The sequence below is a fragment of the Myxocyprinus asiaticus genome, chromosome 37 (assembly GCF_019703515.2).
Source record: "Myxocyprinus asiaticus isolate MX2 ecotype Aquarium Trade chromosome 37, UBuf_Myxa_2, whole genome shotgun sequence".
Lineage (NCBI taxonomy): Eukaryota > Metazoa > Chordata > Actinopteri > Cypriniformes > Catostomidae > Myxocyprinus > Myxocyprinus asiaticus.
The window spans coordinates 34,512,653-34,530,240 of NC_059380.1; the positions used below are offsets into that span (position 1 = coordinate 34,512,653).

At 37.1% G+C, this 17,588-nt stretch overlaps 1 protein-coding gene across 1 annotated transcript in view; it reads right to left on the bottom strand.

The window, feature by feature from the left end:
- Nucleotides 1-17,588, bottom strand: part of cacna2d3 (calcium channel, voltage dependent, alpha2/delta subunit 3) — a 71,883-nt gene that overhangs the window by 37,598 nt on the left and 16,697 nt on the right. Inside the window, exons 9-13 of the mRNA XM_051675490.1 lie at nt 17,025-17,099; nt 16,815-16,904; nt 13,204-13,317; nt 7,288-7,366; nt 3,203-3,336 (exon numbers count right to left, since the gene is read on the bottom strand). Coding sequence (XP_051531450.1) covers nt 3,203-3,336; nt 7,288-7,366; nt 13,204-13,317; nt 16,815-16,904; nt 17,025-17,099 — 492 coding nt within the window. The remainder of the gene's footprint in view (nt 1-3,202; nt 3,337-7,287; nt 7,367-13,203; nt 13,318-16,814; nt 16,905-17,024; nt 17,100-17,588) is intronic.

Genomic DNA, 17,588 nt, shown 5'->3' on the forward strand with positions numbered 1-17,588 from the left:
GCGGTGTTATTTCCCTCGAAACAAGCATAAAAAGTATTTAGCTCATCCGGGAGAGAGGCAGCGGTGTTCATGGTTTAGTTTTTATTCCCTTTAAAGTCCATGATGATGTTAATTCCCTACCACATGCTTCTAGAGTTGTTGGTGTTAAACTGTCCTTCAATCTTGCTCCTGTACTGGTGTTTTGCGGTTCTGATAGTTTTTCGGAGGGCATAACTGGCTTGTTTATGCTCCTCCGCGTTCCCGGAATTAAAAGCGGAGGTCCGCGCGTTAAGTGCCGCGCGAACATCGCCATTAATCCAAGGTTTCTGATTCAGATAGATCTGTACTGTTCTGGTCGGAATCACGTCCTCTACGCACGTTCTGATGAAGCACATTACGCTATCAGCGTAAAGCTCGATGTCGTCATCAGAGGCGGACCGGAACATCTCCCAGTCCGTGTGATCAAAACAGACCTGTAGCGTAGAGTCTGATTGGTCTGACCAGCACTGGATCGTTCTGAGGGTGGGTGCTTCCTGTTTCAATTTCTGCCTGTAAGCGGGCAGAAGCAGAATGGAAGAGTGGTCCGATTTGCCAAATGGTGGGCGGGGGAGGGATTTGTAGCCATCCCAGAAGGGAGAGTAGCAATGGTCCAAAACCCGGTCCCCTCGTGTGTTGAAACTAATGTGCTGGTGGTATTTTGGTGTGACTGATTTTAAACTGGCTTTATTAAAGTCCCCGGTTACAATGAACGCAGCCTCAGGGTGCGCGGTTTCCTGCTCACTTATAATCCCATACAGTTCCTTGAGTGCCCAGTCTGTGTCGGCTTGTGGGGGAATGTACACAGCAGTGATAATGACCGCTGTGAATTCCCTCGGTAGCCAGAATGGTCGACACAGAAGCATAAGAATTTCCAGATCAGGAGAGCAGAGAGACTTGATAGAATGAACGTTCCTCTGATCACACCAGGATTTGTTGATCATAAAACATACACCACCTCCTCTAGTTTTACCTGAGAGGTCTTTAACTCTGTCCGCTCGGTGCATGGAGAACCCCGTGGGTTCAATGGCTGAGTCTGGAATCTCCACAGACATCCAAGTTTCCGTAAGGCAGATAATGCAGCAGTCCCTTGTATCTCGTTGGAAAGAGATCCGCGCTTTCAGCTCGCAGAGCTTGTTATCCAGAGACTGAACATTTGCCAGAAGAATAGTGGGTAGTGGGGGTCGATTTGCGCGGAGTCTTACTCTGATGAGAACGCCGGCTCTGTTTCCCCTTTTCCTTTTGCGTTTCTGCGGCCGTGCTGCCCAGACAAAGGGCTCCGCTTGCGTGTTTGTAAACAGCGGGTCGGCATTGAGGAATGTGAAGTCCGGTTTACGGTGTGAAATTGCTGAACCAATGTTCAAACGTGTTTGTCTGTCGTAGACAATAAGGCAGACAACATCCAATACAAAAAACATAAGAATTGTGAACAAAACAAACAAAACATTACTATGTTGTGTCGGAGCTCGCAACGCAGCAGCCATACTCGGCGCCATCTTGAGTCCATCTTGATGGCCACAATTAAGGTCTACATTGCATATATCTCCCATTTTCCTCAAGGGTGCAATCTGTCTCTGCGAAAGGAACACCTTGAAATCGCCATCCTGGGACCTCATTGTAGTCTTGAATTGTAGTCTTAACCAAAGTTCCTTTTGAACCTCTGGTGCAGGCAGACCTCCAGCTTCTAACCTGTAAAATAATTTTTCTCCTGGAAATTTGCTCAGCAAAGAGAGTGGGCGAGTTACATGCTTTATCAGTCAGTGAGGACTAGACCATCTGGGGGTTTCCCTGTGGCTTAATCCATATTTCCTATATAAAGTGCTTAACTCCAGTTCAGTTAATCAGGTGATTGAGCTTGAGTCCTTTTGGCCTGACCCATTATACTCAAGATACAGGCTCAGTGGGAAGGTGGCTCATTCCACCAGAAGTATGGCCACATCCTGGGCAGCACTTTAGGGGGTGACACTTTCATACATCTGTGCAGTGAAAACCTGGAGTACACCCTGTACCTATGCAAGGTTTTACAGGGTTAATGTGGCAAAAAGATTCGCTTTGGGCTCCACTGTTTTAAATTCTGCTGCTAATCGGGGTTGTGAGGGGAGAGAGGCCCCCATCCTTCACGGCTCTGATGGTATTAGTCATCCAGTGTAAGACCGTGGTGATGATCTGAGTGAGGTTGAAATAAATCGTATGTCATGTCTGTAACTATGGATATATAAGACTGAACGATGACCGTCACCATCTCTTGTCTCTTGGGATGGACTGCGACGTTCCAGGCAGGAGGATGAGGTCAGCTCACCCAGATGTTTTTATTAAGGCAACCCCTTAAGGTAAGTCACCTGACTTTGTTGTCATTTGTGTCTCGAGGATAGGTAGTAGAATGGCGTCATACAGTGTAAGACTGTGGTGGCCAACATCGTTCGGTCTCATAGATCCGTAATTATAGACATAACTTACGTTACTATACTGTAAAAAGTAAAAAAAAAAATAATAATAATAATTTACTTTAGGGTTAGTTCACCCAAAAAATTATAATTCTGTAATCATGTACTCACTGTCATGTTGTTTCAAACCTGTACTGTATAACTTACTTTCTACCGTGGAACACAAAGAGAGAAACTATTCATGGTGATGCAGTTCTTTTTTCCATACTAGTGAATGGTGATTGACGCTGTCAGTCCCTGACATTTTGCCTCACGTCTCCTTTTGTGTTCCATGAAAGAAAGTAAAAATATGTATGGGACACATGAAGTTGAGAAAATTATTACTTTTTTTTTTTCGGGTGAGCTATCTCTTCACACAGCTATTTCTACCTGAACTGACTCTCAAAAAAATTATTTAGTTGGTGCAACCTAAGGTAGTCAGGTTGATTTATATGTTTCCACATGAAGTACATTTTTAGGATTTTAGATTTAACAAAGATATTTGTACAATGTACAGTTATTGTTACACACAGTAAAATCATTAACTTAATATGGGATTTCCTTCAAACAGTGTATGAACTTTATAGTGGTGGTTAATAACAACCACAGTTGATTGTATATCCGATAACTGAGTTAACTACAGTATTTTGTTGTACAATATGGTTAGCAAGGTATTTTTTTTTGTAAGGGACTTTTTAAAGAGCTGCTATACAAAAACAAATTCATATACACATTTTGGGATTATCTTTATATTATATACTTACTGCGCTGTCCACATATGCTTCAGTCCACACTGTGTCATGTTCGTGGTCGATAACTTTTGGTCTGCTCATCACATGCAAATACCGCATCACATTCTCCTGTACATCAGCCAACGTAGAAATCTGACTAAAATAACCTGCATAAAATACACGATTACAGCATCACTGCAAATGAAACAAAGAGGTAACAGACACACACATTACACCTTGTCCACACCAGGCGCGACGCGACACTGTGATATTAATACACTAAAATGAAGACAGACAACAAAATGTAGAAACCAGAGCAATTAATGACGAAACAATCTGTTGTTTATTGAACGCAACTCATTTTCTCACTGAAGCTCCGTATGGGCATTCTCTTTCTATGGCAAATCCCGAGGGGATAAATACACTATCACACACATATACAAGGCAAATTTACTTCATGAATCGCATCCCAATTCAGTCTGTTACGATTGTTTATGTTAACGCGGTACTCTTGTTGTTATTTCGCCGATCTCCACGTGACAGGGAAGCAGAGAGAAAATCCAAATGAGCCGGTTTGTCTCCCCTCTACGGAAGTCATGAACCGCAAGGTGGAAAAAAAAATTACGGTGAGAAAAAAAAAAAACAAACAAACAAACAAAAAATTTAAAATAAAAAATAGTGTCTCATTTCCTTCCTGAGCCTGTCTTACATTTTCTCTCTTCAAAAAAAAAAAAAAAATGTTTTCTCTCTTTCAATTTTTTTTCTTCTCTTCAAAAAAAATGTTTCTCTTCAAAAAAAATTTTCTCTCTTCAGAAACATTTTTTTTTCTCTCTTCAAAAAATGCATGCGGTACCAACCTTGGCCACCAGGTGCCACTATCAGTAAACATGTAATCTTATGCTTTTAATGCTCTCTCTGTTGCTATATAGCTGAATAATACATTAATACAATAATTATATATTTAAGGGTTTGCAAACCTTAATCAAGACAAAATCAGGTTACATATGTTTGATATGGCATTCATTGTCATGTAACAACTGGAGTTATTTTTTTGTTTGAAATTGTTGGTCTTTCTAAACCATCTATGCCGTTTGCTCAGTGTTACATGGTGGAAGCGAAGGAATGTATTGAGGAAAACGGAAAACGTGGGGAAATTATTATTATGTCTGTCCTTTTGAAGTGTTAGGGGTACATCTGGTAATATTAAGGCCACGTATGTCTATGGTCATGACATCGTGTACAAAAGAAGTCCGATTTCATTGGCTAGGCACCAATCTATAAAATGACTCCTTTGCGCCCTCCCCCTGCCCCGCCTTTCTCTCTCGCCAACACTGAGTTTGCAATTGCACAAGTTAGTATCAGATATATCGCAAAAAGAGTTGCAAAAGTCAAGGTGCGAAATTACAGTGACAGATTTGAGAAGTTGCAAGTGCCTAATTGAGGTTGTACTGCGAATGTGAATGTAAGAATAAGTGCAATTTGTAAAATATCCATGAGGTAATTAAAGATGAGTGGAATCTTTTGTAATGAAAAATACTGTAAGGTAAAAGCTGGATGGCTACCATAAGTAAAATATTTTTCAATTGTGTAAATTATAACAGAACGCTAAATAAGTTTAAAATGTGATAACGTTCACTTCTGGCCAGAGATGCTGTGATGTATGGTTCCGTGGCTTGGCAGATGGAACCCCCCGAGCGCAGGGGCTCACCAACAGGTCCTCCACTGGACCATAATATTTATTTGGGCATCAAATAACCAAGGAAAACACTCAAGTACACAACTCAATATACTTATAAGTTTTACTTTTATTCAATAATTTAAGTTTAAGTTTATTCAGTTTATAGAGCACATTTAAAAACTGCGAGCGGGCTAACCAAAGTGCTGTACAGAAATAAAAATAAAAAGTATTTTAAGTATTAAAGAATTTAAGTATTAAAACCCCGGGGGGGAAGCTGCAGGTTGATCCCATTAATACAAGTACAATTATCCTGGCAAAGATTTGATATTGCTAACAATCCACAGTAGATTGACTTTGGGGCATTTAGAGCATCAACAAACGAGTCTACATATTCATTAGGGGAATTTAAAAATTATTGTACAATACACCAAATTAATTCATATGACCACCCGGTATACACAAACTCCTTACACAGCAAATCCCTAAAACACATAAATATCCACAAAATACATAATTATATACCACACATCATAAATACACATTATCAATGATTAGTCAATACATGCCATTAATACCACTCATGCTAAATACATAGCCATCATCAATTACATGAAGAGAAGAGAAAAATGTTTATTTTTTTGAAGAGAGAAAATTTTTTTTTTTAACATTTAGGAAGAGAGAAAAAAATTTAAGACATAGGCTCAGGAAGGAACTGAAACACTATTTTTTTTTTTTTTTTTTCACCCTGCGGTTCAGGGCTTCCGTACCCCTCTGCCATTCTGAACCGGTGTGTGTGTGTGTGTGTGTGACAGAGCTCCGGCTGAAGAGAGCGAGACCTCATAACATTTGGTAGGTGTGTGACACCCCCGCCAAAATCAAGTTGTTGTGAACCGGCTAGTCAGATGCTGGCTTCAATATACTACTATAAGAATAATTTTAGACCCATTTGGTGACTGAGCTGGCCGGCGCGACGTCGCAGAGTTAAAAACCATTTCAAAAATAGAACGCCCTGTCACTGTTGATCGTGGTGTGTCGCGGCTTGTTAGGACAAAACTCTGATTAACATGTAAAGATACTTTTTATAGCGTGTTGCAGCGTCGCGCCTGGTTAGGTGTAACTCAACTCTGTATGATGTACCACGTGGTTAATTATTATTGTTGGCGCAATAACCACCTATATTCAGATTAGTAGTCAACTGATATAATTGTTTCCCCTAAATATGTGGATATATTATGATGAAAGAAAATACAAGCAAAATTACAAGCTACAGTAACACTAACCATGTAGTATTTGTACAGTACAATGGATTTTAGATGTATTCATTATGTCATATAATATAGTGGTTCTCAACCAGGGGGCTGGGACCCACTAGGGTGTCTCAGCAAATTTCCAAGGGGGCCTCAAGATGTCTTAAAATGATTTAAAATCAGCTATATTGAAATATGATAACTGCTGAAATTAGTTAAAATCTTGATGTAGGTCTACAACATTTAAACTGACAGTTCCTGAAATGTCTGGAATCACAAAATTAAACATGATAAGTATTTTAATCTATTGACACTTTCAGATTCTGGGGCTTTAAAATTGTCTTGGACAGTGGGGGCCTCGGAGTCAAAATGGTTGAGAACCACTGATATAATAGACATTATAATCTATTATATTTTTTCATAAATAATTCTAATGACACATCAACACAATACATTATGACTTCTATCAATATACATACACACACACACACACACAAACACACACCCATATATATATATATAGTTCTGAAGAGTTGATCATGAATAGATAAAGCATGATAATGTACTATGAATATGGTTAATATTATGTATGAAAAGATAGAATGTATCATAATGTGTATTATAAGGCATTATGAATGTTTTGTAAAATTGTAATGCATTCTGAAAACTCTTTTAATCCATTATATATACAGGCTTGTGTTACCAAAGTTTTATATTTTCATCCATTTGGCAGTGTTGAAAATGTGCAAGTACTACTGCAGTGGCTCCAGGTGCAGAGCTAGGAATTCTCAGCATGTGTGCGAGTTTTTGTGTGTGTGAGACAGTGTTCCTCATCCCGCGTCAACTCATCCGTAGCACGGGCACATGGAAGTGATCAACGCTGCGCAGCCACAGGAGCCGAGCTGACAGGAAGAGTGATTTAGCCTGAGTTGACCCTTGACCTCTGCATGTCTGCGAGCTGAGCCAGTTCCCATCACACTCCCATCAAGTGCTCAACACCCACGTGATTTCCTCCAGCCATCAAACCAATAAACCCACAGTGCTGGCACGCTAATTCGCCATCCTGTTCAGATTTTGAACTGAAGCTTCCATACTGGGCATGCTAATTAATTAACTAATTAGCAAAAATTTATATTTAATGTGAATCAAATTCAACTCATCATTTACAAAATCACTGAAAGTAAATGGCAAACCTTTATTGGCACACGCCATCCATTTTAGGTTATCAGCGAATGCAGATTCTCGGCCAATCAGGTAGGGGAATATTCGAACCTGTGCAGAAAAAGAAAAATATTTATTTGTGTCGTTCCCACTCCATCTTCACTATTTTGGATTTTCTCACCCAGAAGATATCATCTTTTGGCCAAATTCTAACACTGTCTTGTTATGCATCCTTCGTGGAGAGAGCAAACCCATGATACATTATGTGAAATTTTGTGAAAAAATCCAACAAAGAAGGATGCTTATTATAAATATACTTAAATTAAGGGGGCGTGACGCTGACTACCACCCCTGGAGTCGCGACTTCGAATCCAGGGCGTGCTGAGTGACTCCAGCCAGGTCTCCTAAGCAACCAAATTGGCCCCGGTTGCTAGGGACGGTAGAGTCACATGGGGTAACCTCCTCGTGATTGCGATTAGGGGTTCTCGCTCTCAATGAGGCACGTGGTAAGTTGTGCGTGGATCACGGAGAGTAGCATGAGCCTCCACATGCTGTGAGTCTCCGCGGTGTCATGCACAGCAAGCCACGTGATAAGATGTACGGAAGGCAACTGAGACTTGTCCTCCGCCACCCGGATTGAGGTGAGTAACTGTGCCACCACGGGACCTACTAAGTATAGTGGGAATTGGGTATTCCAAATTGGGAGAAAAGGGGTTAAAATATGGACCATGCCATCTGTTGCAGGGCTCCCTGCTCTTCTATTCTATTCTATTTGCAAAAAAATGTTTGGGAGTCTAAAATGTATATTTCCTATTGACACATTAAAGCTGAAAATATAAATAACCATCTTAAGACAAATGTTTTTGTAAAGCATCTTATGTGCCTAAGACTTCTGCACAGTACTCTTTCTCTCTCTCTCTCTCTCTCTCTCTCTCTCTCTATATATACAGGGTTGGGAGGGTTACTTTTGAAATGTACTCCACTACAGATTACAGAATACATGCTGTAAAATGTAATTTATAACATATTCCGCTAGATTACTCAAGGTCAAAAACGTATTCTAAATACTTTGGATTACTTCTTCAGCACTGGTAGATTTTTTCACTTGTTTTGACTATACAAGTACAAGTGTACTCTGCCAGTACAGTAAGACAAAATACACATGTTAAAATACATTCTCTGAAAAACCTAAATATCTTATGCAGTGTTATTTCTAAAACAAGATAAATCAAACTGATCTTGTTTTAAGGATTTTTAGATATTTTTACAGGAAAACAATACAAAAATTATAATCAAGAATACGATTTTTGCCCTAATATCAAAAGTCTTACTAGAAAAAAAGAAATTAATTATAAAAATATGGTCGTGCCTGATAACGTGCATGTAAAATGGCCAGAAATAGCATTTTAGCTTAGCGTGAAGCTGACAATTTTCACAAGGTTTATTTCTATTTCTTCTGCTCCAAACTTACTTCAAACTTACTTCTCTGTCTGCTCGTATGAATGTAACACATCATAAGAAAGTGTTTCACTGCTGTTCAAATGCACGTTGGATCGCATCATTTATATGTATACATTTTTCCATCTGAAAGGACTAAATATTAAATGAAACAAATGACAATAAAATGCAAAGTAATCTCTTCAGTAATCAAAATACTTTTTGAATGTAACTGTATTCTAAATACCAACGATTTACATTGTAACTGTAGTGGAAAACAGTTACTTATATTTTGTATTTTAAATATGTATTCCCATTACATGTATTTCGTTACTCCCCAACCCTGTATATATATATATATATATATATATATATATATATATATATATATATATATATATATATATATATATATATATATACTTAAATTAATACCCACAAATATTAATAAAAGAGTTGAATTTGTTTAAATAAGGACAATTTCACCCAATATTTATGTGTGACATGTACTGTATGTTTATGCTTGTTAGTTTTGCATCATTTGCTAAGCAGCATACTAACACCAAAGACATCTATGCATTTTGCGTAGAGAAAGCTATTTGTATGACACATATACTGACACAGTATGACACAGTTGCTGACCATCAGTGTTGCTGACCAAAGTTGTGATTCTACTTCCTAAACTACATTTTTCAGTAACATGACAGTAGTTAAGCTATTTTCATAATAGTGTAGCTTTTCCAGTAACTTGCTACAGTTTCCAACAAGTAGCAGTGTAACGTCACAAATTGCTACGTTTATTACATTGTATTGTGAACGTCACAATGAAGCTGAGGCAGTAATCAAATTCGCTCAACTAAACAGTCCTCACTCTCATGCATTGCTCGGAAAACCAAGTTATTTAAGTGAATTGCTTCTTTCAGACAGTTCATATAAATGAGTCAACTGAACTTTAGTGAGTAGGTTCTTCTGCGCGCAGCCTCACGCAGACTTAAAGGGACTTTGCCTTCTTTTTTTAAAGTGAAATATTTAGTTAATTGTTGCTGTTTAACACTATATTTTTATTCAGTTACATAAAATATAAAATGAATAGTTTATATTAAGTATGAATGTATGTTCAATTTAATGCTTGTCACTTTTTTTTGTCAATCGGAAGATTGCAGAATTGAATATTATCATCTGATTGTCATATATTTAAATACCTTTAATGTAGTTACATTTTGTTAGTAGCTTGTAGTGTAGCTAACTACTTTTTTAAAAGAGTAGCTTAACTGTAGTTTAACTACTTTAAGTTGTAAATAACTTGTAGCTTGGGAAGCTACAGTTTCAAAGTAGCTTCCCCAACACAGCTGCCCATGTAAAATATCCAAAACTAGTGATATACAGTATAAGGTTCCATTTCAGTGAGGATGCTGCTTTATAAGGCAGCTGCCTATGTAGGCTGAAGACAGCAAGGCAGCTCAATAGATTTTGGAACAGTGCCTTTGTCTCTCCAGACTGTTTGTGGAATCTAACACAGTGAAAACACTCACAAAGCAGTTTTTCTGCATTTAAACAACAACAACACAAAATCTGTTCATCTTCCACCATACAATTTACAAACGTCAGTATAAAACCTGATTACTTGACTACTCATTGGAAACCAGCTGCCTTGGTGCATTTATTTAATTACACAATTGGTGTAAAAAAAAATAAAAATAATAAAATCAGCCAGTAAATTTGTTCACCATATGTTTTAAAATTCACTTTTACTGTAAATGTACTTTTACACTTTTATACATTAATTATTTTATGCATTATGAATTAATTCATTCAGTTGCTGACATGAAATAGGGGTGCAACTACTCATTTCTACTTGGGTATGCCAAACACCAATTTTGCATATGCATATGGACCCATTAATAAAGGATAATAAAAGATAAATGAACAAAAAAGATATTTTGTGATGTTATTTTTGTTCAAATTCGTGCTTTTGATTATGTGTAGGCGGACATGTATTTTTAAAAATCTTATAATTACATCGTATTCTCAGCCTTATGTTTTTATTTGTCCATGTTCCTTCTCACTCATCTAATCTCCATCACTCCCTCCATCCTTTTTCTCTCCATACCTCAATTTCTCAGTACATTGTACCTGTCTCTCATGTATAAATGGTTTTTTATTCCAACCAATACTGAGTGGTTACACCGCAGTGGTCCAGCGACAATTCATTCACACACGCACACCTTCTGCACACTGTAAAAATGCATTTCACCCCCCATCGATTAGGACATGAGAAGCAGACTTACTTACACGCAGCAAATGCAGGCCAGGAATTTTTGCTTAACATGTTCACGTGAATGCAGAGTCCTTTATGAACACATCTGGTGGTTCAAACTGCAGCACTGTTGGCCAACGCTGGTTTCCGAGGTCAATCAGGTGACTGATTCAGCACTGCCAAAGGCAGATACATGTGCAAACTCTCCAAATCAGTTTATTTACAAAATGTAAAATATTCAAATGTTTGAAGAGCGTGTCAAATACGCTGGTGCTGTCAGCAATTCAATACACATTAACACACATTTTCAAACAACCACCGATGGGGAAATCGCCTGAGGAACTGAGCACAATTCCTCAAAATGTCAACATGTTCTCAAAAGGGAATTATGCACTCGCGTAGGGGTGGAAAAATGCAATGATAACTGAATATATGAAGTCAAGGAAAACGTTAGAAATTTAGTAGATATGCAAGACATTCTTGAAAGAAATACTGCAGTACATTAAAGATTTGTCATGATTGTCAACAAGTTAACTCATCGTTGACAACCTACTAGTCCATTAGTGAGGTCATCCAATTTATTACATTTGTTTTAAGTTTTGATATTTTTTGTGATGCAGTTTAATTAATGTGCTGACAGCGTGCTGTGCTTTAGCTGTTAGACAATTTGAATGATAAAACCCTTTCGCAAAAGTGGCATCTTTGAATTCATCCCCTTTAAAATGCAGCTACTACGGCCATACACATGCAGAAAGATATTTTTGGCCGTTACAATTCACTTTGCGCTGTTTTTTGAGCATCAGGTTATGAGTGCTACCTTTTAAAAAGCGTGTTAAGTTAAAAACAGTCCAACTTTTAAAAAAGCGTTTTGAGACCCCTGCATTCAGTTCCAATGCGTTGCGCACTGTCTAGCTGTTTTTGAATGAGAGACTGCACTTTATGTAAAAACCCTTAAAAACATGTCTAATTTGGGTCAAGTGAACCCAAATACAGGGCTTCCTTAAGACCGATTAAGACTAGGGTATCCTTTTTTACGCTTGCGTTATGTCGCATTGTGCCGTTCTAGCCTTTCCAAGTATACTCTATTGACTACAAAGCAGTCTATGACTACTAATGCTTTGTGAATCTCTGTAGTACTCTCAACCCCAGGCGTATGTGCAGACGACACACACAGATGCTTAAAAGTATGTAAGGCTACACGGAAGGCCAAAGTATACTTTGGTTTTCCGTGTGCCACTAAGTCATGTGCAGCCAAGTTTTTCTTGACCTGAGAACAGTTTGCGTTTGTGCTTGTCGTCTATGTGTCCACCTGCCGTTGACTGTACATATACCAAAGCGTATAACAAAGTTGTTGTGGGCATGTGTCGAATGCATCCTTAAGGGCATGCAGTCATTAGAATATAATTTGAAAGGCTGAGCGTTCGACTGTGCACGAGACATAGCGGTACATGGAAAAATGAAGAATACCATTTTAATCGACTAGTCGTTCAGGCAACCCACTGACTATTCATATGAAAATATGTAGTTTTGTACATCTGTAATGTTTATGTGTTTTGTTCTTGTTTTCTTGTCTTTTATTTTAAAGTTTAGTTCCTGTTCAGGTCATGTGGTGTCATGTCATGTGAATTACTGTTCCCTCATGTGATCTTGTCATGTGTTTCCCCTGTTCATGTGTCTTGTTTTCATTGGTTCGTTGTTTGATTACTTTGTTATTAGTCTTGTCTTTTCATTGGTTAAAGTTCATTTAGTATTGTTATCTTGTTTATAGTTTAGTCTTGTGATTGGTTGTCTTGTTTACCTGTTACCCATGTCCTTGTATTTAAGCCCTCATGTTTGCCATTGTTGTTTGTCAGATATTGTTTGGTGTAAGGTTGTCATGCTAAGTCAAGTCCATGTTTATGTTAATATAACGTTGTTTCCATGTCAAGTCAAGTCGTTCATGTTTATGTTTTGTTCACATTTATAGTTAGGGTTTCTGGTTATCACGATTGGAAATAAACTGCACTTGGGTTTCTCACTTCATCATCATCTTCGTCTCCCTGTCATTGTCTGCTGAGCTTCGTTACAACATCCAGTTTTTTCATTTTAATAATGCTTTTTATTACTTTATAATAATAATAGTAATAATGCTTTTTTATTTGATAATGCTTGTTATTTAGGTTTTAATGATTATCATTTAGGTTTGCATGTTGGATGCTTTGCAGAAAATGTGGTTTTTACAATTGAACACTCTTATTAATAGTTTTGAGCTTACCTTTCGCTCAGGCCAGTTATATTTGGCAAAAACATCATCATACATTTCAGTGGCTCCGTCTGTCACCAGCATAATCGCCTGACTACACGAACTGCCACGACCTGTCTGATTAATCTACAGAGATAGAGAGAGAGAGAGAGAGAGAGAGAGAGAGATGGAGATAAAGATACATGAGAGAGTGATACAGGAAGACAAAGTTTATTGCAAGAATTTAGTACAACATTCAGAATAGAGAGACACATTTATTACTAAAAATGTTACATAACCTTAGTGATATTCAATAACACATAAACCTAGCATCTAACAATATGATCTGTTTTGGTGAGGACAAAAGACTAAAACAAGAAAGCAAACAGGAAATTATCTTTAAAGTAATGTGTGCAGTACATTATCAGCCTGTAAGAGTCAATGGGGTTCAAAACTTTCAAACTTCCAAAAGGACATAATGTCAGAATAAAAGTAATCCATTTGTGTCAAGAGTTTAATCCATGTCCTCTGAAGCAATATGACCAGTTTTGGATGAGAGACAAAAATGTAGCTCCTTTTTCACTAAAACTCTTGACATCTGCAGTCTCCTTGGTGCGATCATGATTTGAAGCTTGATGCATGTGCATAGCACGTGTACAGTGTTCTACGTATGCATCAAGCGTGAGGAAGTGTGTGAATGAGCTTCTCTCATGAACGTGCCAAGGAAACTGCTGATTTCTAGATTTATAATGAAAAAGCAGTGACATTTTACTCTGTTTCTCACCTAAAACTGATTTTTTCACTTTGGAAGACATGGATTAAACCACTCAGTATGTATGGATAAACTTTATGCTGCAGTTATGTCCTTTTAAGAGCTTGAAAGTTTTAGACCCCACTGACTTGAGTCGTATTGACAAACACACATTAAATCTCCTTCAAAAAAAATTATTTGTTTGTGTTTCACAGAAGAAAGAAAATCATATGAGTTTGAGACAGCATAAGAGTAAGTAAATGATGAGAGAATTATCATTTTCGGTGAACTATTCCTTTAATACTTGTGAAAATAGCTGTGTATTTATATTGCATTTGATTATGGTTTGATTACAGTATTTTCAAGGCACCAGCACTGTATTAATATTCCTCAAAAATTCTGGTTTGGGTTTGTCCAAAACCCTGAACCTTAAATAGACTCAATTTAAAATTAGTTTTGTAGATAATTTCAAGCTGTGCTATTTTTTTTTTTTTTTATTATTATTATTTATATTTTTATTTTAAAGAAATTTTAAATTAAAGTTTGAAAATCTTCCATTGACTTACATTGTTAGAAAGTTCACCATTTAAATTCATTGAGTCATTGTAATATTTGCATACTGAGTAGAGCACAATAGATGGGCTCCAGAAGTAAACAATCCCATTAATTTTTTCTATAGGGGAATTTATTTTTAACAATAACTTATATACCTTTGTAGACAGACCTGCCGTGAGTTCTGAGATTGTCAATATATGGTATATACTGTACTTCTGTTGAAGCCATCAGTCTGCCTTATTTCAACTTCATTTAAAAAAAAAACAAAAAAAAAAAAACAATTTGCTTAACAGCCATGATCCTAAATGGAAAGGATCCACCAATTAGAGAATCGCAGCAAACAAAGCATGTCTGTGAATTAAGCAATCGAATCGGTCTCCCTAATTTCTCAAACTACTTATATTTATCTCAAACTCAAAAATACTTGCATATATAATCTATACTATAATCAACAATGCTTCATGGGATTGTAGTTCATATACAGTCTTGTAGCTTTGTATTTTTGTCCAATTGTCAAATACATTTTTGCTTCAAATAAAGGCTGGTTTTGGTTCATGGTTTAGAATTCTTTTATGAAGGATTTTATGAAATCCCTATGGAAGAAAAGAATGGGAAAAATACTTCCAGAACCGAGATGGCTGAAAAACTGGGCAGGCACTCTACGTTCCAAATGGGATAAATACGCCTCCGAAAGGCACTTCGAAGGGGAAATTATCGTGGCCGCCATGTTGAGAGAGGTCCTTCAAAATGGGCATTTCCGTAGGGTTCAACTGATGGACCAAACTTCATAATTCCTGTAAATTCACTTCACTTATTCACTAATAAAGCAGTTGAAATAAAAGAAATATACACAATGGCATTTTAGTTGTTTAATAATGTAATATTACTGTACATTTGTATACTGGTTAATTTTTTGGTTCATAATTGTTATATAAATAAAACTAATATTTAAACATAAAGCTTAAATTTCTTCATAAAGTCTAAAAGTTTTAAAGCATTTATTTTCGGTTTGCATGCTGAAAATAGTTAATAGTGAGGCAAAGTCATGTATAAATATTTCTGAATAGGTGCAGGTGATGGTCATTAGCATCAAACTTTGTGCTAGCAGCAGCTCCTTTGGCTTGGATAAATGATACTGAAGTGCATTCTGAATGACTAATATTTTTGAGCCCTACACCCTTCAACCCTCTGAAGCTCTCACTCAGAAGGGCAAATTCTCTGAAGGGATTAGGGCATAGGAATGAGCCCTTTGGAATGGAACACACCCTGTGTTTTGTCCTCTTTCTTAGCTCTATTTGCATAGGGAATAGTGATTGGTCATTTCTTTCTAACATCAGTCTATCCATCTATATTGTATATTACTCTTTTAAATAGGCTACATTTATATACATCTATTTTATATCTCTCTCCCTTTTCCCCTTTCTCCCTCTATTTGGTTTTACTTTACAGTCATTTTGCCAAAATACTAAGTGACATTATTCTATTAATGCCTTGCAAGCAATTTTCTTTCATGAAATGCAAATCTGGTTTTATGCCTTATGATTATGTTGTTTATGCACAATATGTACTATATGTGCTAGCAGTAAGTTGCTCAATCACATATTTGATTAGCAAGATGTGATCAAATCTTTGTGACATGCTTAGCATAAAAAAATCACTTTAAAGGTTATTATTGTGTGTAAAATTAGGGGCTAATTGAAGTAGGATGAAAATGTTTCAGTCAGACCAACCTGCATTACAATGATAATCAGGCTTGAGTATTTTCCATTATTATTTGTTACACCAAGCAAACTTTACTGTGATGCAGTGCATGATGTCATTCCAAAACTTTAAAGACTGCTGCATCTGATTTGTATTTCACTTTCGACCAAGCAAGACACAAACAATGCATGCAGATATTTAAAGGGGCCAGGACACTGGGTTTTACGATTACCATATTAATGGCCTGACTCTAATGAATGTGACAAATACAGATATAACCCCATCCTCCTTTCTGTCTCTCTGCATCTCCCCTCCTCCCTCTCTCTGCAAGAGTAGTGGCCTGAGAAAAGAGAGATAAAGGGTGCAACCGGACTGACTTTGAGCACTATCTCGTCCGCAATTGCCTTCTTTCATCAGCTTATTAATCAGCACTGCGAATTACCGCAATTAATCACAGGAAGAGATAGAGGTGTCATGCAGAGGGAGCGGAAAAGCAAGATCGTTGCAGCATTGTAAATCCAGCAGATAAAATACATGCTCACAGACACACGTACAGCATGCACCAAAACTACAAAGGCCAAAACTACTAATGAAAGGAGGCCTCTGTAAGCTCACTACTATGGTAATCTTCACCCACCTCATTCAAGATTGTGAAAGCTTCACTCAGGGCATTGCCCAGGAGCCCGATTCCTTTGGCGAATAACTTGTCTAGATGCTCTTTAAAGTGCTGATGAAACAGAACATGAAGAATGGCTTTCAGATATGTTTTAGGAGCCATAATTTCATTGAAAATGAGGTAATTACAGACAGAAAGTGTGCACCATTGTTTAATAAAAGAAAGACATACATCCTTATTAGTACTGTCAGCTTGAACGAGCGTGCCGTTTAGACAGGGTTCCACATAATGGATCTCTTGGTTGTACTGGGAACACACACAGTGAACACTACTAAAGCTTTTCAAGTGAAAATATGTAGAAAAAAGTTCACAAATTTCTCCACTCATAGGTATTACAAGGAGACGTGATGAAATGGAAAATTAATCTTGATATTTTGCAGGAAAATGTTTTTTATATGATATATGTTCTGTATAAATTAATAAATGAGTAAAATATGTTACTCATTTCGAATGCAAAGAGGGCATTTACATTTACAAGTCAACAGCAACAAAAAATGGCTTGTTTACTTTTAAGGCTCAGAGAGGGAGGAAAATGGTCATTTTAACCCAAGGAATAAAATAAAATAAATATAAAATACTCTATGACATATTTAAAACACTTCAGATAAAACAAAAGACACACACACAGTCAGTATGTTTACATGCTAAGTCAAAATCGAGTTACAGCGGGTTTTTGAGTAGTCTATGCAGTATTCATTTGTCTGGCCAAGTATAATAGTGTGTAATCAGATAGTT